General features: G+C 38.0%; 1 protein-coding gene across 6 annotated transcripts in view; it reads left to right on the top strand.

Moving 5' to 3' along the window:
* Positions 1 to 21,984, top strand: part of MELK (maternal embryonic leucine zipper kinase) — a 148,710-nt gene that overhangs the window by 88,828 nt on the left and 37,898 nt on the right. For 3 of the 6 annotated variants that reach the window (XM_064379974.1, XM_064379979.1, XM_064379970.1), the window contains 6 exons: positions 1,994 to 2,225; positions 6,198 to 6,294; positions 7,946 to 8,114; positions 12,181 to 12,284; positions 14,791 to 14,881; positions 15,489 to 15,691. In XM_064379974.1, the coding sequence (XP_064236044.1) occupies positions 1,994 to 2,225; positions 6,198 to 6,294; positions 7,946 to 8,114; positions 12,181 to 12,284; positions 14,791 to 14,881; positions 15,489 to 15,632 (837 nt within the window). In that variant the 3' untranslated portion in view covers positions 15,633 to 15,691. Of the gene's footprint in view, positions 1 to 1,993; positions 2,226 to 6,197; positions 6,295 to 7,945; positions 8,115 to 12,180; positions 12,285 to 14,790; positions 15,316 to 15,488; positions 15,692 to 21,393; positions 21,468 to 21,984 lie in introns of those variants that run through there. The other 3 variants (XR_010343903.1, XM_012463386.3, XM_012463383.3) reach the window with 3 other exon arrangements.

Genomic DNA, 21,984 nt, shown 5'->3' with positions numbered 1-21,984 from the left:
GTAATCCCAAAGTGCTGGGATTACAGGAGTGAGCCAGCATGCCCAGCCTGCTTTTGTTTGTTTGTTTGTTTTTTTAAAAAACAATATTTATATAAATTTATAGGGTACAATTTTCTTACATGCATAGTGGTCAAGTGAGAGGTTTTAGGGTGTCACCTGGATAACATACATTGTACCCCTTAAGTAATTTCTCATTACCCACCCCCTCCCATCTCCTCACCCTTCTAAGTCTACATTTTCTATCATTCCACTCCCTACATCCGTGTGTACACCTTTTTTAGCACCCACTTATGAGTGAGAACACGCAACATTTGTCATTCTGTGTCTGGCTTGTTTCACTTAAAATAACCTCCACTTCCATCCATGTTGCTGCAAAAGATAGGATTTCATTCTTTTTTATGGCTGAATAGTATGTCTCATTTCCTTTATCCAGTCATGCATTGATGGACACTTGGGTTGGTATCGTATCTTTGCTATTGTGAATAGTATTGAGATGAATATTCAAGTGCAGGCATATTTTTGATGTACCGATTTCTTTTCCTTAGGGAAAAGAAGGAGAGGGAATTGCTGCTTTTGCAGTGTCCATATTATCTATCTGGAACTTAGAATAGGCGTATGTTAGACCCATTTTATTTCATTTTCTGTTTCCTTAAACCATCTTTCATATATCTTACATCTTTTTCTCTCTTGACTACATTCAGAGTAATTTCAGATTTATATTTTTATGCAAAAAGTCTATATTTCTTTTAATCTGTTATTTGACATGTGCATTGAACTTTTCATTTTTATCATGTTTTTATATCTAGAAGATTTTAGTCTTTTTCAAATCTATTTGAACTGTTTAGGTAGTCTTTTGTTCTTTTCTCGTTTTTGTTTCACTATTTTAAACATGTGAACATTTATGTTCTGTATTTGATAATTTTATATGTTCACAGTGCTTGTATCTTTTGTAATTTTTTGTATAGGTTTATTTTTCTTTGAACTCCATGGGAATTATTTGAGGCTTGAGTTAAGGGTTGAGGACTTGAGTTGGATTGGACTGAAGCTTTTCTTTCAGATAGGAGTTGTGCTTGCTTCTACCAGGTTCCTGGGAAACAACCAGCCTAGGACTACTTTAAGTTAAATTTAGGCTTGGGGTTTCTGGGACCTTGCAGGTTGTATTAATTTGGACCCTTAATTTATCTGAAGACTGGCCCTTGGTTACATAAAATTTATTAAAAGAAACTTTATTTTTCTCCTTCTTCAGAACCAAGACCAAGAGAGATACTTTTTCTTGCCTATTCCCTTTGAAGAGCAGATTTATATTTAATTGATCCTTTCATTTTAGTTATATACCTTCCTGGCTTTACATGGGAGCTTTGGATCTAACATACCACCTTGCAGAGGCCCAAGGCTTCTATGGCTGTAAAAGCACATGCTGTAGGTTATCAGAGATAGAAGATAGATGCCCTTAGGGCAACAGAAAGTTTCAACCTTGGTTACATCTTTGGATTCGTTCTTATGTTTTTAGTTTGGCCTCTCAGGATTTTCCTTACTCTCTTGCAAGCTCAACCCTAAATTAAAAAGGATTAAGAAGTATTTTTTATCCAACATTTCTGTTAGAGTAGTTTAACATGTTTTTTTCTGCCCTAATTGCTGACTAAACTTTTATTTTTTGGTACATATTAGAGGCAAGCTGTGAGTATCTGGGTCTAGAAAGCATTTCTTAGTGATTGATTTGTGGCTATTCACAATATTGCCTAGGATCTGGGTATGTGTAAATATTCAGCCTGTATCGTGTTGAAAATTACTGTCAATAGAATAGACTAAAGTGATCTACATGTATTAAAGAAAACTGTATATTTTCAAATTTCCTAATATTGTCAGTAATACCCTTTGGTAATATTTCATTTTAATAAAATTAGTACAAGGTAGTTTGCAAATGATTAAGGAATGTTGTAAAGAAATTGACTTTTCTTCTTCAGTGTGCTTATCTAGTAACTTTTTTTTCCAGTTTACCAAGTATTGGATGGACTCAAATGGGGTGGAATCTAAATCATTAACTCCAGTCTTATGCAGAGCATCTGCAAATAAACTAAAGAGCAAAGAAAATGTATATACTCCTAAGTCCGCTGTAAAGAATGAAGAGTACATTATGTTTCCCGAGCCAAAGACTCCAGTTAATAAGAACCAGCGTAAGAGAGAAATACTCACTACACCAAATCGTTACACTACACCCTCAAAAGGTATTTGCTAAGTGAATTAAGCAGTAAGAAGTTTCATTTTTCTTACCACATTAAGTAAACATATAGTAGGTCAGAAATGACTAGCATTGCTTTCAGGAATTTCTAGAAGTCAAGCTGCTTTTTTTTTTTTTTAATCATATCATGTTATTTGCATTAGTTGAAATGAAAGCATATTTATCAATTTTAATTTCTTCTCAAATGATACCAAGTGTTTCCTCTTTTTCACATTTATAAAGTTGAATCATAGCATCTAGGATATCAAAGCTGAAAGGCAAGTTAGAACTCATTTAATCCAACTCCCTTTTTCACAGCTAAGAAACCTGAAACTCAGGAGTGAAGTGAAGTGATTTACCCAGAGTCATATACCCAGGTTTAGACCTTGCTTGCCCATTTACCCCGACCTATGATTCAAGCTTATGCCTCTGTTCAGCCTTTACTCATCTGGATCTCCAGTTCTGGTGTCTGGTCCTGTTCTGCCCTATGGTATTACTACCTGTCCTCAGCAGACAATGTGAATCTGTGATGCCCTTCCAGATATCTGTCTATGTCCAGTTATACAACTTCCTGATTTCCCTTGGTTTCCTTTATGATACTTCACTGTTTTGGTTGCTGGCCTCATCTGGACACATTCTATTTGGTCAGTCTGCCTCTTAGAATACAGTGCTTGGAACTAAACTGAGTTTTCTAGGGTTGGGTCTCACTATGATAGGGTGGTAAGTGTCATGACAGTAGAGACTGTCTGCCTTGTTTATTGCAGCATGGCATGGTCTATAGTAGGGGCCATACCTGTCTGGTACATAGTAGGTGCCTGATGCCTAGTAAATAATAGGGGCTATATTTATGGAACAAAGGAATAAATTAAAGCCCGAAGGAATTTTATTTACAGTGATCCTGTTTATGTCACTTAAAAAAAAGTTACCTAAACTTTATTAGCCTTTTTTACCCCAGCAGTTGTGACCTTCTCTATTGTTAAGATTCTAACAAACCTAAACTCTGGAGCATTGCCATGTGAACTGCTGCAAAACCACGTTCTACCATTGTGCTTCTAGTTTACTAATGGAGCTCATGGCCAGTTTGAAGGGTTAGCTTCTTATCTGTAAAGATATTACAGAAGACCTTTGTCAGAATATTTGCTAGAATTACCATTTTTATGTTTATGACATGGTCTCCATTTCATCAACTCAAATAGCAGTTTCCCCCAAAATGTGAGGCCAGTTTGGTGTCCTGATGTGATGATGATGATGATGATGATGATGTGTGTGTATATGTGTGTGTGTGTGTGTGTATGTATGTTGTGTGTGGGGGGTGGTGCCTGTGGTTTTTATGAGGATTCAGTGAGATAGCCTCTACCAGACAATGGTTGCTGCTATTGCATTCTTTCCCAACGAAGGGGTCTCTTTCTCTTCTGTTATTTCTCTTACTGTAAACACAACACCCTTTGTGAATCATAGGATTGGGCAGGGAGATAAAATGGACCTCAGCTCACCTTAGCTCATTCAAGGCTCTTCTTTTCTTGTTTTCTTTTTTTTTAATGTTTTTGAGATGGAGTCTCGGTCTGTCGCCTAGGCTGGAGTGCAGTGGCGCAATCTCGGCTCACTGCAACCTCCGCCTCCTGGGTTCAAGCAGTCATCCTGCCTCAGCCTCCCAAGTAGCTGGGATTATAGACTCCTGCCACTATGTCCGGCTAATTTTCGTATTTTTAGTAGAGATGAGGTTTCACCATATTGGTCAGGCTGGCCTCGAACTCCTGACTTCAGGTGATCCACCTGCCTCAGCCTCCCAAAGTGCTGGGGTTACAGCTGTGAGCCACCATGCCCGGCCCAGGGCTTTTTTATTTGAAAAAAAATTTTAATGCCATAGTCCCTTCCATTATTGACATTTCTTACTTTTTGTGTAACTCTGAAGGTTTTGCAATGTGGGTAGTTTGGAATTTATTTTACAATCTTGAAATGTCATCAGTTGACATATGTTGTCACTTTGAGAAAGACAGGTCAAAGCTATTATTGGTTGTTTTTTTTTAAACACAGGAGCCACTTAAGAAGTAAGTGGCTAAAGCCATAATTGCTAGCTTCCATTGGCACTTTATGTTTTACTTTCTTTCTTTCTTTCTTTCTTTTCCTTTCCTTTCCTTTTTTTTTGAGGCAGAGCTTTGCTTTTGTTGCCCAGGCTGGAATGCAGTGGCATGATCTTGGCTCACTGCAACCTCTGCCTCCCAGGTTCAAGCGATTCTCCTGCCTCAGCCTCCTGAGTAGCTGGGATTACAGGTGTGCACCACCATGCCCGGCTAAATTTTTGTATTTTTAGTAGAGATGGGGTTTCAACATGTTGGCCAGGGTGGGTCTTGAACTCTTGACCTCAGGTGATCCATCCGCCTCGGCCTCCCAAAGTTCTGGGATTATAGGGGTGAGCCACTGTGCCTGGCCCTGCATTTTACTCTCATTTTGAGTTATTTTTGACGTAAGTATTAATTTCATTTTTTTCACTCCTGTACAACGCAGGCATTGGCAGTTTGCTGAAGAGCAGTTCTGTATGGTGATAGATACTGTCTGTATACAAAGATGAAAATTCCTTTTTATAGATGTTTCTGATTGCTTTTCTTATTCTTGTGGAAAGTGAGAATATAGCCAAATAGTCATAAATAAAACTAAGCTCCTAATCTCTTTTTAAAATATTGATGTTATATCTTTGTTGCTATAATGTGAATATTATCTTTAAAGGGTAAAACTTTTAGATCATGATCTAATCAGTGTAACCAGATTTGTTAATGCAAATTTGTCACAAACTATCTGGAAATGCAAATACCCTACTTAGAATGAAACACAAAATTTTGGAACAGAGAATATAAAAAATAATCAAAGCTTACATCTCTTTTTTTTTTTTTTTTTTTTTGAGACGGAGTTTCGCTCTTATTACCCAGGCTGGAGTGCAATGGCGCGATCTCGGCTTACCGCAACCTCCGCCTCCTGGGTTCAGGCAATTCTCCTGCCTCAGCCTCCTGAGTTGCTGGGATTACAGGCACTCACCACCATGCCCAGCTAATTTTTTGTAATTTTTAGTAGAGACAGGGTTTCGTCATGTTGACCAGGATGGTCTTGATCTCTTGACCTCGTGATCCACCCACCTCGGCCTCCCAAAGTGCTGGGATTACAGGCGTGAGCCACCGTGCCCGGCCACATCTCTTTTTTTTTTTTTTGAGATAGAGTCTTGCCCTGTCGCCCAGGCTAGAGTGCAATGGCGTGATCCCGGTTCACTGCAACCTCCGCCTCCTGGGTTGAAGCGATTCTCTTGCCTCAGCCTTCTGAGTAGTTGGGATTACAGGTGCGCGCCACTATGCCTGGCTAAGTTTTTGTATCTTTAGTAGAGATGGGGTTTCACCATGTTGGCCAGGCTGGTCTTGAACTCCTGACCTTGTGATCCACCCGCCTCTGCCTCCCAAAGTGTAGGGATTACAGGTGTGAGCCACCACACCCGGCCAAAGCTTACATCTCTTTAATAACTTATGTCAAGCTTTCACAGGGGTCTGTTCTTTTTGCCTAACAAGAGTTGAATTGGGCTATGAATTGAATTAACATTTTTTAATACTAGATCAATTAAAAGCATAAATTGGGCCCTTATAAAAATACAGATTGACTTTTATTTATAGAAAAAAGAATCAGTAGTTATGAGATTTGTATTTATGTGATCTTGATCTATTTAGGTTTATCATACAATTTTTATAATAAAATTAAAAACATGGCCTCAATTTGCAGTGAAGAAAAATAAGAGCCACGCATACAAGGCAAAATGATTTTGTTTTTATTATAAATCACATGGAAACATTTCTCGAAAGAATTAGAGCCTTTGGCATTACAGGTCAAGTGATTATATTTCTGAGTCAATGAATAGTTTGATGCTTACATTATTATTAATAATAGAAATTTCAAGACCATAGTATGTGCTACATATGGATTTTGTTTGTTCTGTTTCTAATAGCTAGAGACCAGTGTTTGAAAGAAGCTCCAATTAAAACGCCAGTAAATTCAACAGGAACAGACAAATTAATGGCAGGTGTCATTAGCCCTGAGAGGCGGTAAGTGTTCGTGTTTTTTAGACTCTAATCTTTAGTATATGTAACAAGGTTTAAAAAAATATAGTAATAGACCTGATTAAGATAAATCATCACATAGATTCTGTTGGAGAGTAGGAATATCTGTCTATATGTTGATGACCTGTGGCCATTCCTGGACCTGTAGCCACTGCCTTTCTTATGGGGTAGAATTGTGAAACTGATCAGCAGTAGGATGGCACCTTAAGTATGGCAGACTGGGAAGACAGTGGCCCTCACCCCAGCCAAGTGGTTTCCTTTCTGAGGCCCATCTTACCCTTCTCTTCTGCCAGTAAAGTGTAGATACCCTCTGACAGATTATAGTCCTCCCAAATCATAAAGATACTCACTGGTGTTTCAAACCCCCTTTCAAGGGATTGAAAGAGATTTGGGAGGACTACCAGTGTTTTCTGAGACGGAGTTTCGCTCTTGTTGCCGAGGCTGTAGTGCAATGGTGCAATCTTGGCACACTCCAACCTCCGCCTTCCGGGTTCAAGAGATTCTTCTGCCTCAGCCTCCTGAGTAGCTTGGGGTTACAGGCATGCACCACCACGCCTGGCTAATTTTGTATTTTTAGTAGAGACGGGGTTTTTCCGTGTTGGTCAGGCTGGTCTTGAACTCCCGACCTCAGGTGATCCACCCATCTAAGCCTTCCAAAGAGCTGGGATCACAGGCGTGAGCCACCACACCCAGCCCCATAGCAATTTCTTGAAAGCATTATCTATTTTAGAGACAGTTTGGGGAATTAGAATGTGAACAGGATATTAGATGATACTATGGAATTGTTATTAATTTATTGATGTGATAATGGTATTGTCTTTATGGAAGACAACGTCTTTATTCATTAGAGATGTATACTGAAGCGTTTCAGAGTAAAGTGTCATGATACCTTCAGATGAATTACTTTCAGATGCCTTAGCAAATAAGTAAATTTAATGTACTATATACATTAAAATTATATATGTATGAGTAAATTTAATGTGCTATATACATTAAATTTATATTTGTATATAGATTTTTAAAAAATTTGTTAATCTGATTAAGGTAAATCATCACATAGATTCTTTTGGACAGTAGGAATATATATATATATATCTATATACATATATAAATATACATTTAATGTATGTAGTACATTAAATTTACTTATTTGCTAATAAGAGAACCTGGAGGTGAAGGTTGCAGTGAGCTGAGATCGCGCCACTGCACTGTATGTAGATATATACATTGATGAATATACATCAGAATATATATACATATATATATACATATATACATATATACATTAATGTATTATCTATATACATACAGAAAGCAAATGTGGCAAAATATGAACAGTTGTTCATTGTAGAGGGCATATTCATTGTACCCTTCTTTGAACTTTTCTATATATATGACAGTTTTTAAAAAGGAAGGGGATAAACAGTTTTGCTGAGTGCCAGTTGCCTGGGGGAAGGGTGACAGCTCCTGTCCAGTGGGAGATGGCTTTGGTGCTCCCTGAGGAGTGAGGTGATCTGGCCCTGGCATACCTGAGTGAGGCACCCTAATGTGTGTGAAGGGACAGAAGTCCGCCCTTGCGGGCGCCACAGATCAGAAACCCAGCTCTACTTGTGCCTTGTTTTATGTTTTGTTTCAGGTGCCGTTCAGTGGAACTGGATCTCAACCAAGCACATATGGAAGAGACTCCAAAAAGAAAGGGAACCAAAGTGTTTGGGAGCCTTGAAAGGGGGTTGGATAAGGTTATCACTGTGCTCACCAGGAGTAAAAGGAAGGGCTGTGTCAGAGACGGGCCCAGAAGACTAAAGGTAAGCAGGCTGGAATTCTTTCACAGGGATTTCAGAAGCTGACTGCTAATGGACTGCTTTTTTTAAAAGGTGCTGAATGAATCGATTAATATTTTTTATTTGAGTATTCACTTAGTTAATTATATGTTTTTTGAGCAGCTAAAATCTGCATGTTACTGTGCAGTGGGTAAATAGAGTCAATACCTTCAGGAAGCAAAGAGCTATCATTCAAATATTCAAGAGCAAGTGGAGGGATTAGCACAGGGGCAACATGGAGGTGAGGAAGCAGGGGCACAGATGGAGAGCTGAGAGCTGCCTTAAGGAGGGGGACTTGAGCTTAGTTGTGTCCCTGGTTCATGGATACTTTGTAGGCCCTCATGAAATATTTGAATGCATGGGAAGATAATTGGAACTTTGAGTCTGGCGTGTGTCAGGAAAATAGTGAGTGATAAGCTGGGAAGGTAGACCAGAAGGGTCTCAAGACCTGGCTAAGAAGGTCTTATTTAATATACCCAGTATGCTTTAAAGGGGTTAATGTGTCACTGGTGTGGACAATATATTTGGTTAAGGAAGGAAAAGAAAAATAAGCTATTAGTAGCTATAAAGTACTTATTCTCTTGGATTCTCTCTGAGCATTCATTCAAACCTCTAATGAATACATTTCTGTTTGGTGGGAGGGGAGGAATTTAGAGGTAAAGGGATGAATGAGACACAGCCTATGTCCTTGAGGAACTCTTAGGCTGGCTGTGCAAACAGGCTGGGATCTTGTTCTGACACACTGGACTCAGTACTATAGTAAAAACACGTTCCAAGAGGTGTGGGCCCAGAGCTGTGGGGAGAAGATGGTAGTGTGCCCATCATTTGGGGACTGGGTCGTGTTTAGTTTTTGCGCTGAGACTCTCATAATGAGCAAATCCGGGTGGTTTGGGGGAAGGAAAATGCTGAGCTATTGGGCAGAGGGTGTTTCAGAGGAGAATGTTCTGAGATCTCATTTGTGTTCTGTCTTAAAGTGGAAGAAGATATCCACTAGCATTCATTGCCTTTAACTTGTGTACTGTACTGAGAAGTTTACATTACATATGGCTGTTTATTAGGCATATTTTATCCTTTTGTTCTGAAATTGTTCTGTTTGGAGATAGTTAAGTATTTCAAGCACTGATATTGGGATTTAAAAAAACCGATAGTACCGTTGCACTGAAAAATGTTAAATAAAATTAAGGAAACTAGTTCAACCACACACACGTGCACACACACACACACACACTATTGAGAAGCTAAGCAGTTACCAAATACTACTGGATGATGTACTAAAAATGATCACTTATGTAAATATTTTGGAACCTGAATGCATTTTTCAATAGAAACTACTATGGTGTTAGTTGGCTTTCTAGGTAGTTCCCCAATACTTCCAGAATGTAGGAGAAAAACCACAAGATTGGGAATGAGAAGACCTGGGTTCCAGCTTTGTACTGTATAGCTTTGATAAGTCATTTTATTCCTGATCTCCTCAATTTCTTCATTTGTAAAATCTGGAAATAATGCCTCCCCTGGCAGCCTCACAGGGCTGAGATGTAGAAATAAGACTCTACATATGGGATGCTACATGGCATATTAAATACTTCATTAGTATAAGATGGTGTTTCCAATGTCAAAGATTATTATCACTGTTGAGCATTTTACCCCCATATATACACCCATGGTCCTGATTAGCACAGTCCTAAGATTGAAAAATTTGTCTAACTTTGTATCTTTAACCCTTTTTAGTGCTTTTAAGTTTTTGCAAAACTGAAGGACTTTCTTTGGGAAATTTGTTTCACCAACTCTGCATACTTTATTAAAAACTATAAATTTACCAGAAGAGTTGCAAGGATAGTAGAAAGAATACCTTTTTTAAGATAGCAAATTAACGCCTGTAGTCCCAGCACTTTGGGAGGCCGAGGCAGGCGGATCACCTGAGGTCGGGAGTTCGAGACCAACCTGGCCAACATGGAGAAACCCCGTCTTCAGTAAAAAATACAAAATTAGCCAGGCGTGGTGGCAGATGCCCATATTCCCACCTACTCAGGAGGCTGAGACAGGAGAATCGCTTGAACCCAGGAGGCAGAGGTTGCGGTGAGCTGAGATCGCGCCATTGCACTCCAATCTGGGCAACAAGAGTGAAACTCCGTCTCAAAAAAAAAAAAAAAGATAGCAAATTATATGTATTCATGCCCTCTTTTAGAAAGCAGTCTATAAAAATCTGAAATTTAAGTAAAGTAGGATTAAGTCTTTATTTTACCAAAGCAGTAATTTATGTTGTGATTTGAAAGTATTCAGTTTATTATTAATATCATCTTGACAGAACCAGTTAAGTTTAGTGAAGAGAGCCCTGGATCAGGAACCAAGTAACAGAGGGTTGCTTCGTTAACACTCAGTTTCACGATGTTTGCTATATGGGAGATTGTGTACACTGTTATTTATCTGGTGTTTTCTTTATATTGACTCGCCTTTAACAAATAGATTTGTAGAGATATAACTGACATATAATAAACTGCACATATTTTATTTGTTAATTTTTTGAGACAGAGTCTTGCACAGGCTGCAGTGCAATGGCATGATCATAGCTCACTGCAGCCTTGACCCCCTGGGCTCAAGCCATCCGCCTGCCTCAGCCTCCTGAGTAGCTGGGACGTGTGCCACCACGCCTGGCTAATTCTTAATTTTTTGCAGAGACAAGGTCTCACTATGTTACCCAGAGTGGTCTCGAACTCCTGAGCTCAAGTAATCCTCCTGCCTTGGCTTCCCAAAGTGCTGGGATTACAGTCATGAGCCACCACACCCGATTAACGGTGCATATTTTAAAGTATAATTAATATGCTTTGGCATTATGTATACCACCTGTGAACCCATTACCACAATCAAGATAATTTTTTAAAACTCAAATTTATTTAAAAGGAAACTATATATCATTAGGATTTTTTTTTTGTTAATTATATTTTTCTAAATCAGATGGGAACAAATACATATTTAAAAATATTTATCCATGTGCCACCCAGAATTATCTTGTCTGTCTTGTATATCTTATATCACACTATGAGAAGCAGTACCTTAAGAAATTTATGGCCGGGCGTGGTGGCTCACGCCTGTAATCCTAGCACTTTGGGAGGCTGAGGTGGGTGGATCACCTGAGGTCAGGAGTTCAAGACCAGCCTGGCCATCATGGTGAAACCCCATCTTAAAAAAATAAAAATAAAATAAAAAAGAAATTTATATCTCTTCTTTGGGCCTAGGTTCTTATTTTGAAAAGTAAGATAGTTGGAATACTTTTCTACCTCAACATTTTGTTATTAATACAAAGAACTCAAACCCAAAAGACATAGAAACTATGGTTTTGTTTGACAGTGAAGATACTTACTAGGAAGGGAGGGATTTTTGTGTGTCTAGGACCCACTAAAACGGTGTCTAGTACATAGTAAACATTCAGAAAATAGTTGTTGAATGAATGAGTGATAAATACCAATTAGGAATGAAATTATCTCTGAGAATTAAGCTCCCAGTCAATGAGAAAAAATAATGTGACATTACTTTTTTAAAGGAATACCTGTTACATTTATTTCCTCTTAGAACTGTCATAAAATCAGCTCCTGGAATTCTATAATAGTCTTTAAATAATTCTGAACAAATTAAGGAAACGTATCCAACTACGTACAAAGCAAACTTTGTATGGTGTTTGTTTATCTTGCTGTGGTTTACATTTCAGGAGTGTTAATGTCTCTTCTGTAGTGTGGGAAGGGGAAAACAAGCAAAGCTCAAACAGATAGATGGATGCTGTTTAATATTTATTTCTTTAAAAGGATTGGTGGGAAAGGAAGATGAAAGTATGAAAAGAAAGCTATGAGTGTGGTTACTAATAACCATCATTTCTCCAAGCTTTCCCAGTGTGCCATAAACTCACTAAGAGTTGGCTGTAAATTCCTTTGGTGTTTTTCTGGAAATAGTTCCATTTGAAAAGGTACTATATTGAGGAGTTTTGGAACTCTTAATGTGGTGTGATGGTCTTTTGTTGATGTTAAAATTTACTTCTCATCTCTTCTTTTTCTTTTTTAAGCTTCATTATAATGTGACTACAACCAGATTAGTGAATCCAGATCAACTCTTGAATGAGATAATGTCTATTCTTCCAAAGAAGCATGTTGACTTTGTACAAAAGGGGTAAGAAGCACATTTACAAGCTGTTGCATTTATTAGTTTCTTTTGGACTTTGAGAAAATAGGGTTTGGTTGGGTGTGGTGGCTCATGCCTGTAATCTCAGCACTTTGGGAGGCCGAAGTGAGCAGATCATTTGAGGCCAGGAGTTCAAGATCAGCCTGGACAATATGGAGAAACCTCATCTCTACTGAAAATACAAACAATTAGCTAGGCATGGTGGCACGTGCCTGTAGTCCCAGCTGCTTGGGAGGCTGAGGCATGAGAATCACTTGAACCGAGGAGGTGGAAGCTACAATGAGCTGAGATCACACCACTGCACTCCAGTGTGGGCAACAGAATGAGACTCTGTCTCAAAAATACCAAAGAGAAAATGGGAGTTGATCTCCCCACCCCCGTGCTTTAGAAAAAATGTATTTCTCCCACCTCATTCCCAAAAGCTTTTAAGGTAGTGTCATTGCTTATAATTTATTCCCTTTTGTTTGGTTCAAGCAATAAAAGTTTTAGAAGCACAGATGTTGTCCCACTTTCAGAGTTAGACTTTTTTTTTTTTATGAAGTCTCACTATGTCTCCCAGGCTGGAGTGCAGTGGCACGATCTCAGCTCATTGCATCCTTCGACTCCTGAGGAGCTAGGATTACAGGCGTGCGCCACCACTCTTGGCTAATTTTTGCATTTTTAGTAGAGACGTGATTTCACCATGTTGGTCAGGCTGGTCTTGAACTCCTGACCTCGTGATCCACCCACCTTGTTCTCCCAAAGTGCTAGGATTACAGGTGTGAGCCACTGTCCCTGGCCCAAAGTTAGACTTTTTATTTCAAAATAGGAAAATTCAAAATTCTTCTGGATTTCTTTTAGATCCTCTATTTTCCTTTGATTTTCTGCTTTACAATAATGTTTATAAATTATAAATGAAATTTGTGAGACATTTCAAACAAATCAGGGTTTTATATAGAATCCTTCTCTTCATGACTGGCTATTTTACAGGGCTGGGTTTTCAGTGCTTTAGGAAGTTTTTTCACCTTAACTGTCTCCTGCTGTTGAAGGAGCTGTGATCAAAGGCGCCTTGGTTATGATCTCCTGGTCTCAATAGCCAGGCCTCTTCTGGTTACCCAAGATGTCCGTATTTCTAAGCATTTCCATTCAATTATTTCTCTTTAAAATTTCTTAATTAGGGCAGCCAGTAGAGACACACATGGATTTAAACATGTAATAGAATAGTCAATATGGAGTAAGATTTTAAGAAACAAGCTCGTGCAGATATAATTTTACTTTTTACTTATCTGTAAATGTTGGCAAGCATTCCTTCTATGAACCCTGGCATTCCTCTTGGGCTTCATTAGAACACATCTCTCTCACTCTGATCTCTTCATGCTTGGGGCTTACGAGCCTCTAGCCATATCTCTGTCAGAGGCCTCTCAATGATCTGTTATCTTCCATGTGACTAAATTGTTCTATGCTTCATATTCCTGTCAAGAATCTTGACTACAGGGTGCTCCTTTTGGCATTTCTGATGTTGACTGCTTATTTTTGAGAGATCAAGCCTCTTTCCCAAAACACATGACTAAGTTAGTAAGAAAAAGAATAATTTGGTACATAACAGTATGAAACAGAAAAAAGTACATAACAGAAACAATGTAACTTCTCCACACATCTGTGGAACAGCACCTAATCAGGAACCCTTAAGTATTTAGGGAATTGAAACTTAAAATCAGTCCTATTTATTGAAGATTAGTACGATAAATAAAACCCTAAAATAGAATGTAAATGAATTAAAAATTATTTACAGGAATTAAATTTATGCAACTTTTCAGGATCATACATATGTCTTAAGATGAGTTTCAGGCTTCATTTTGACTGGGCCTTTCCATTCTCAGAGTGGATAATGGGGCAATTCTAGCTATAAATGCCATACATTTCAGTTATGGGAATATACCATCTCCTTTGGCTTTTTCTTCTGCTTTTCTTTCTGCCATAAAGTGATGTGATGATCATAACCTCTTATTACTAATTAGAAAAACCTCAAAAACACACGTGCCTTTCTGACAAGTTAGTGGCTTCAGTTTTATCTATATGATAGACAGAAGTTTCTGACAAGTCTCACACACACGGTATGTTATTTATCTTTCTTACACTTTCCTTTGTAGTGAATGTTGTGGAAATGCCTAGTGTTCGCGGATTACACCGTTGAAAGGGTTGTGTAAAGAATGCCAGATTTCTTGAGCATGAATGGCATGTATGGCTATGAAAGAGGGGCTTTTCTCTGGAGCAAGGGAGAATTCTAATAAAGCCTTTTCATGCTATTCTTAGGATCCTAGTTCAGCTTCTGGGAAAACACCAGTCATACTCTATTACTAAAGCATAGCTAGGTCATTTGGAAACTGTAAACAGTAATACATTGCTTAATATGAAATAATGGTTAATTTCCTCCACTGGCCTCCTAAAGGCTTAGAAAACTCTTACACAGAATATGGTTCTGCTACTAACTAGCTTCTTATCTTGTTTTTCACAGCTATACACTGAAGTGTCAAACACAGTCAGATTTTGGCAAAGTGACGATGCAGTTTAAACTCGAAGTATGCCAGCTTCAAAAACCTGATGTGGTGGGTATCAGGAGGCAGCGGCTTAAGGGTGATGCCTGGGTTTACAAGAGATTAGTGGAAGACATCCTATCTAGCTGCAAAGTATAACTGAGGGATGCTTCCATCCTGCCGGATGAGTGTGGGTGTGACACAGTCTACATAAAGACTGTTATGATCTCTTTGATTTTAAAGTTCATTGGAACTACCACCTTGTTTCTAAAGAGCTATCTTAAGACCAGTATCTTTTTGTTTTTAAACAAAAGATATTATTTTGTGGATGAATCTAAGGCAAGTCCATTTGTCATTATCTGTTACTGTCTTTTTTAATCATGTGGTTTTATATATTAATAACTGTTGACTTTCCTAGGTTCACTTCCATATGTGAATGTAAACTCTTAACTATGTGTCTTTTTAATGTATAATTTCTTTCTGAAATAAAACCATTTGTGAATTTAGCAGTCTTTTCTTCTTTGTATTTGATTTTGATCCAAATAAAACCTCAAATGGCTCCCTGACTATTAAGTAGAGACTATTTGGAATATGTTTTATCTGTTATCAAATATGCCTTGGGCAGAAAAACAGATAAGAATTCATTTGCATAATTTTTTCCTGTCTCTGATTTAAGTAGGATTTATTGAGATCGTTAAGTAAGTCACAGCTGTGGTTACCAGAGTTAAACAACACATTTAATATGTTGAATGAAAGAATATCGACTTCAGTAAGTATGTTCGTTCAACAAATGATAAGTATCCGAACCATGAACCCCCCCTGAAATGTTAATTTATGGTAATTTCCTTAAGTCTCAATGTTGGCCCCAAATTTTTATTTTTATTTCATTTTATTGGTCTCCAAAGGCTAGAACTCAAGTTATATTTGTATGGATTTCACCAATTAAACTAGTTGGAGGAAAAATAGCACTCCTTCTGGTCAGTAGTGAAGGGAATGTTTTATCATTCATTTATTCAATAAATGTTTACTAAGTGCTCACAAGCGTTAGGTCCTGGGACTGAAGCTGCTACTGTCTAGTAACACCAAGGAGTTCAGAATCTATTCACAGGGTCAGATGATATTTGTAGCATTTATTGCCTAGGCTGATCTCAAACTCTTGATCTCAAGCAGTGTTCCCACTTCAACCTTCCAAAGTGCTGGGATTACAGGCATGAACCACCATCCCAGCTTGGGAGCATGACATTTTTGACAGAACAGTATGTGCAAAGACAGGGAATTATAAAATGTCATTATGTATTTAGGGTAGAAGCAGAAGATGGTGGAAGCGGGAAATGATAGAAGATGAAGGTTGAAAGTTTAGATGGAAATAAGTCATGAAAGTACTTGAATGCCCCATTAGAATAAGTGTTTTGGCAAAGGAGAGCTGTCAAAGAGTTTTTAATTTTTTTTTTTTTTTGAAAGAAAGAAGAAAGAAAAAGAATAAAGAAGAGGAGGAAAAAGGAAGAGAAAGAGAGAGAGAGAATAGGAGTATTGCTTTCTTGCCCAGGCTAGAATGCATTTTAGTAATGGGTATTGAAAACCTCTTTTATACCAATAATTATACTTGATGTAAACAGGAAGGAATAAGGGAAGAAAATAACAAACGAGCAGCCAACCAATATTTCATTTAAACCTATGAAATGCTATGCAATTACTGAGGACTGATTTACTTCCAATTATGTAGTCACTTATGGAATAGGTGTGAGGTGGTAATGTATGTTTTATGTATTTGAAGTGGAGAGTTCTATAAATGTTTATTAAGTTTACTTGTTCTGGGTCTGAGTTCAAGTCCTGGATGTCCTTGTTAATTTTCTGTCTCGTTGATCTATAAAATCGTTAGCTCTTCTTGTTACATTGATCCTTATGCCATTATGTAATGTCCTTCTTTGCCTCTTTTGCTCTTTGTTGCTTTAAAGTCTACTTTATCAGAGGCGAGAATTGCATCTCCTGCTTTTTGTTTATTTGTTTATTTATACTCTCTGATTGGTTGATAAATCTTCCTCCTTCTCTTTGTTTTGAGTCTTTGTGTATCGTTGCATGTGAGATGGGTCTGGATGCAGCATACCGATGGGTTTTGGCTTTTTATCCGATTAGAATATATATAACTTTAATACTGGCATTTGATGCTAGCTGGCTGTTTTGCCTGTTAGTGTAAATTTTTCGTTGTGTTAATGTTCTTTTCTTTTTGATATATTTTTGGAAAGGCTGATATTGGTTGTTCCTTTATATGTATAGTGCTTCTTTCAGAAGCTCTTGTAAAGCAGGCCTGGTGGTGGTGAACTCTCTAAGTACTTGTTTGTTTGCAAAGGATTTAATTTTTCCTTCGATTATAAAGCTTAGTTTGGCTGGATAGGAAATTCTGGGTTGAAAGTTCTTTTCTTTAAGGATGTTAAATATTGGTCCCCACTCTTTTCTGGCTTGTAGGGTTTCTGCTGAGAGATCTGCTGTAAGTCTGATAGGTTTCCCTTTATGGGTAACCTGACCTTTCTCTCTGGCTGCCCTTAGTATTTTCTCCTTCATTTCAACCCTAATAAATCTGGCGATTATGTGCCTTGGGGTTGGTCTTCTTGAAGAATATCTTTGTGGTGTTCTCTGTATTACCTGGAGTTGAATATTACCCTGCCTTGCCAGGTTGGGAAAGTTTTCCTGAATGATATCCTGAAGAGTATTTTCCAACTTGGATTCATTCTCTTCATCACATTCAGGTACACCTATCAAACGTAAATTAGGTCTTTTCACATAGTCCCATATTTCCTGGAGACTTTGCTCATTCCTTTTCATCCTTTTTTCTCCAATCTTGTCTCTCGTTTCATTTCACTGAGCTGGTTCTTGACTTCTGATATCCTTTCTTCTGCTTGATCAATTCGACTGTTTAAACTTGTGCATGCTTCGCGAAGTTCTCGTGTTGTGTTTTTCAGCTCCATCAATTCACTTATATTCCTCTCTAAATTGTCCATTCTCGTTAACATTTCGTCAAACCTTTTTTCAATGTTCTTAGTTTCTTTGCATTGGGTTAGAACAAGTTCTTTTAATTCACAGAAGTTTCTTATCACCCATGTTTTGAAACCTGCTTCCGTTATTGGAACACACTCGTAATCTATTAAGCCTTGTTCCGTTACTGATGAGGAATTGTGATCCCCTGTAGAGGGAGAGGCATTCTGATTTTGAGTATTCTCTGCCTTTTTACACTGATTTCTTCCCTTCATTATATATTTATCCGTCTGTTGTCTTTGTAATTACTGACTTTCTGACTAGGTCTCTGAGCAGACGTCCAAGTTGTTGATTCCCAGCGCCGAAATCTGAGCAATCCACTACGCCGGCCAAAATAGCGGTGTTAAGATTGATGGTGCTTTTCTGCCCGGGAATCTCCGGACTCTGCACCAAAAACTGGTGCGCTAAGGCACCAGCAACACCACCGCTCCGGCCACAAGAGTCGCCCTGGCGACACGTGGGGCTCCTCTGCTGGGAATCTCCTGGTCCGTGAGCAACAAATATTCGTCTGCAAGTGTGGCGTCCTCTCGTTCTCTGCGCTTTCACTGGGAACTACGAGCCCGAGCTGCTAGTGATCAGCCATCTTGGATCTCTCTCTCTCGAGTTTTTAATTTTTTAACAATAGCTTTGTTAAGATATAATTCACATATCGTAAGATTTACCCCTTTAAAGAATGTACAATTCAGTGGGGTTTTTAAAAAGTATATTCAGGCTGGGCGTGGTGGCTCATGTCTGTAATGTCAACACTTTGGGAGGCCGAGATGGGTGGATCATCTGAGGTCAGGGGTTTGAGACCAGCCTGTCCAACATGGTGAAAGCCCGTCTCTACCAAAAATACAAAAAAGGTAGCCGGGCGTGGTGGGGTGTGCCTGTTATCCCACCTACTTGGGAGGCTGAGGCAGGAGAATCACTTGAACCTGGGCGGAGGTTGCAGTGAGCCTAGATTGTGCCACTGCACTCCAGCCTAGGTGACAGTGAAAGTCTGTCTCAAATAAATAAAAGTATATTCATAGTTGTACAGCCATCACCACAATGTAATTTTAGAACATTTTTATAATCTCTGTTAGAAGCTCCATACCCATTAGCAGTCACTCCCCATTCCCCACCACCCATCCGCTGTCCACCACTTACCTACTTTCTATTTCTATGGATTTGGCTGGTGTGGGCATGTCATATAAATGGAATCATGCAATATAGGATCTTTAGGGTTTAGCTACTTTTACTTGGCATAACGTTTTGAAGATTTAGCATGTTGTAGCATATATCAATACTTCATTTTATAGCTGATAATATTCCATTATATGGATATATCACATTTTATTTATCACTTGATAGACATTTGGCTAAAATATGTCTATCAAACATTCATAATAGCCAGTGGAGATATTTAGCCATTTCCACTGGCTATTATGAATGCTGCTGTGAATGTTTGTATACAAGTTTTGTGTGAACATATGTTTTCATTTCTCTTGTGTATATACCTAGGAGTGGAATTGCTGGGTCATTTGACATTTTGAGGAACTATCAAATTTTTCCAAAGCCACTGCACCATTTTATGTCCCACCAGTGATGTGAGGGTTCTAGCTTTTCTGTATTCTATCAAACACTTGTTATCTGTCTTTTTAATTTTAGCCATCCTGTCATTGTGATTTTGATTGTCTTTTCCCTAATGATTAATAATATAGAGCAGCTTTTAATATGCTTTTGGCCATTTGTATATCTTTTTTGGAGAAATGTCTGTTCAGATCCTTTGCACATTTTAAATTGGATTGTATTTTTATTGTTGAATTGTAAGAGTTCTTTATATATTCTAGGAATATATGTTACCAGCTACACGATTATATATATATATAATTAATATATGATATGGAAATTTTTTTTCCATTCTGTGGGCTTTTTAACTTTCTTCATAGTGTATTTACCCATTTACCTATTTTTATACAATAGTATGATTAATCTTCTATCCCTATGGGAGGTTGCATGGTCTGAAACAGTGATTCTCAAAAATTTTTGACCATTAACCACAGCAAGCAGCAAGTACACATGATGGAAGCACTTACAGTGCATTAGTAGTAGCAATCTCATTTGGTTTTAATTCACATTTCCCTAATGACTTTGGGATCCATCACATATAAACATATGTGAAACACTGCTTAGCCTTACTATAAGTGACAACATATTCTGTTTTCTCTTGTAAATATCTAATCTGACAATTGTAATCTTTAAATTGGAGTTCTTTAGTACATTTACTTTGAAATTAAAATCCTTTTAGGGGATCAGGTTTATTGAGATATGATTTACATAAAGTGGAATTTACCTTTTTTAGGTGTACACTTTGATGAGTTTTGATGAATATATGTAGTTGTGTAACTACCACCATAGTTGAAATTAGAACATTTCCATCATCCTAAAAAGTTTGATCTTGCTCTTTTATAGACAGTCTTTCCACCTCCCAGTTCCTGGAAATCACTGATCTGACTTCCATCTCTATAGTTTTTTTTTTTTTCCCCCAGAGTATTATATAAGTGGAATCATTTACTACATGGGACTTTTGGGTATAATTTCTTTTCATTTAACATGATGATTTTGAATCTTAACCGTGTGGTTATCTATATTAGTAGCTCATTTTTTATTGTTGAATAATAGTTTGAATAATATTGTTGACAGTAGTCAATTGAATATACCAAAATTTGTTTATTCACCAGTTGAAGGACTTTTGAGTTTTCACTTTTGGGCTTTTATGCTGCTATATTCATCCATGTGCAGGTTTTGCTGTATGCATGTGTTTTCATTTCACTTGGGTAAATACCCAGGAATGGAATTAATGGATCCTGTGGTCAGTGTATTATTTGTAGAAGAAACTACCAACAGTTACTAGCACATATGTGTGGGTTTGTTTTGTTTTGTTTTGTTTTCAAGACAGAGTCTCCCTCTGTTGCCCAGGCTGGAGTGCAGTAGTGCAATATCAGCTCACTGCAACCTTCACATCCTGGGTTCAAGTGATTCTCCTGCCTCAGCCTCCCAAGTAGCTGGGACTACAGGCATGTGCCACCACATCCAGCTAATTTTTGCATTTTTAGTATGGCAGGGTTTCACCATGTTTGTCAGGCTGGTCTCAAACTTTTGACCTCAAGTAATCTGCCCACCTTGGCCTCCCAGAGTTCCGGGATTACAGTCATGAAGCCACCATGCCCAGCCTGATTATTTTTTTAAGTCATGTCAGGAAAAATATTGATTCTTTTGATCTGTGAACATAACATTTGGTCACCTTTAACTTGTCTCATTGGTGCCTCCATGTGTTTTTGATGCCTTTGAACTGGTATTTTTAAAATTGCAATTTCTAATTGTTCATTGTAGAAATACAATTGGGTTTTATATATTGGCATTGTATTTTGCAACTTTTCTAAACTCACTATTCTAGTAGCTTTTTTGGTTGATTCTTAAGGGTTTTCTGTGTAAATAGTCATGTCATTTGTGAATAAAGCCATTTTCTTTTTTCCTTTTTAAATTTTGTGCCTTTTATTTCTTTTCCTTACCGTATCACATTGGCAAAGACCTTAGGTATGATGTTGCATAAATGTGGTGAGAGAAGACATTCCTGCCTTGTTCCTGATCTTATGGGGAAAGAGTAAGTCTTTTACTTTTAGATACAATGTTAACAGCTGTTTTTTCATAGATGTTTCCCATCAGTTCAATGAAGAGCCCTTCTATTCCTAGTTTGTTTCGATTTTTGTTCATGAATGAATGCTGAACTTTATCATATCCTTTTTCTGTATCAAGATGATTACATGGGTTTTCTCTTAAATTTGTTTCATGTAGTAAATTACAACCAATTTACTTTTAATATAATTACTTATATAGTTGAATTTACAACTACCATTTTACTATTTATTTTCCTTTTATTCCACCTTTTTTTTGAGACGGAGTTTCGCTCATTACCCAGGCTGGAGTGCAATGGCGCGATCTCGGCTCACCGCAACCTCCGCATCCTGGGTTCAGGCAATTCTCCTGCCTCAGCCTCCTGAGTAACTGGGATTACAGGCATGCGCCACCATGCCCAGCTAATTTTTTGTATTTTTAGTAGAGATGGGGTTTCACCGTGTTGACCAGGATGGTCTCGATCTCTTGACCTCGTGATCCACCCG

Source organism: Aotus nancymaae, unplaced genomic scaffold (assembly GCF_030222135.1).
Source record: "Aotus nancymaae isolate 86718 unplaced genomic scaffold, 86718_ANA_hifiasm-v0.15.2.pri h1tg000003l, whole genome shotgun sequence".
NCBI classification, from domain to species: domain Eukaryota; kingdom Metazoa; phylum Chordata; class Mammalia; order Primates; family Aotidae; genus Aotus; species Aotus nancymaae.
This window is presented reverse-complemented; position numbering and strand designations above follow the sequence as displayed.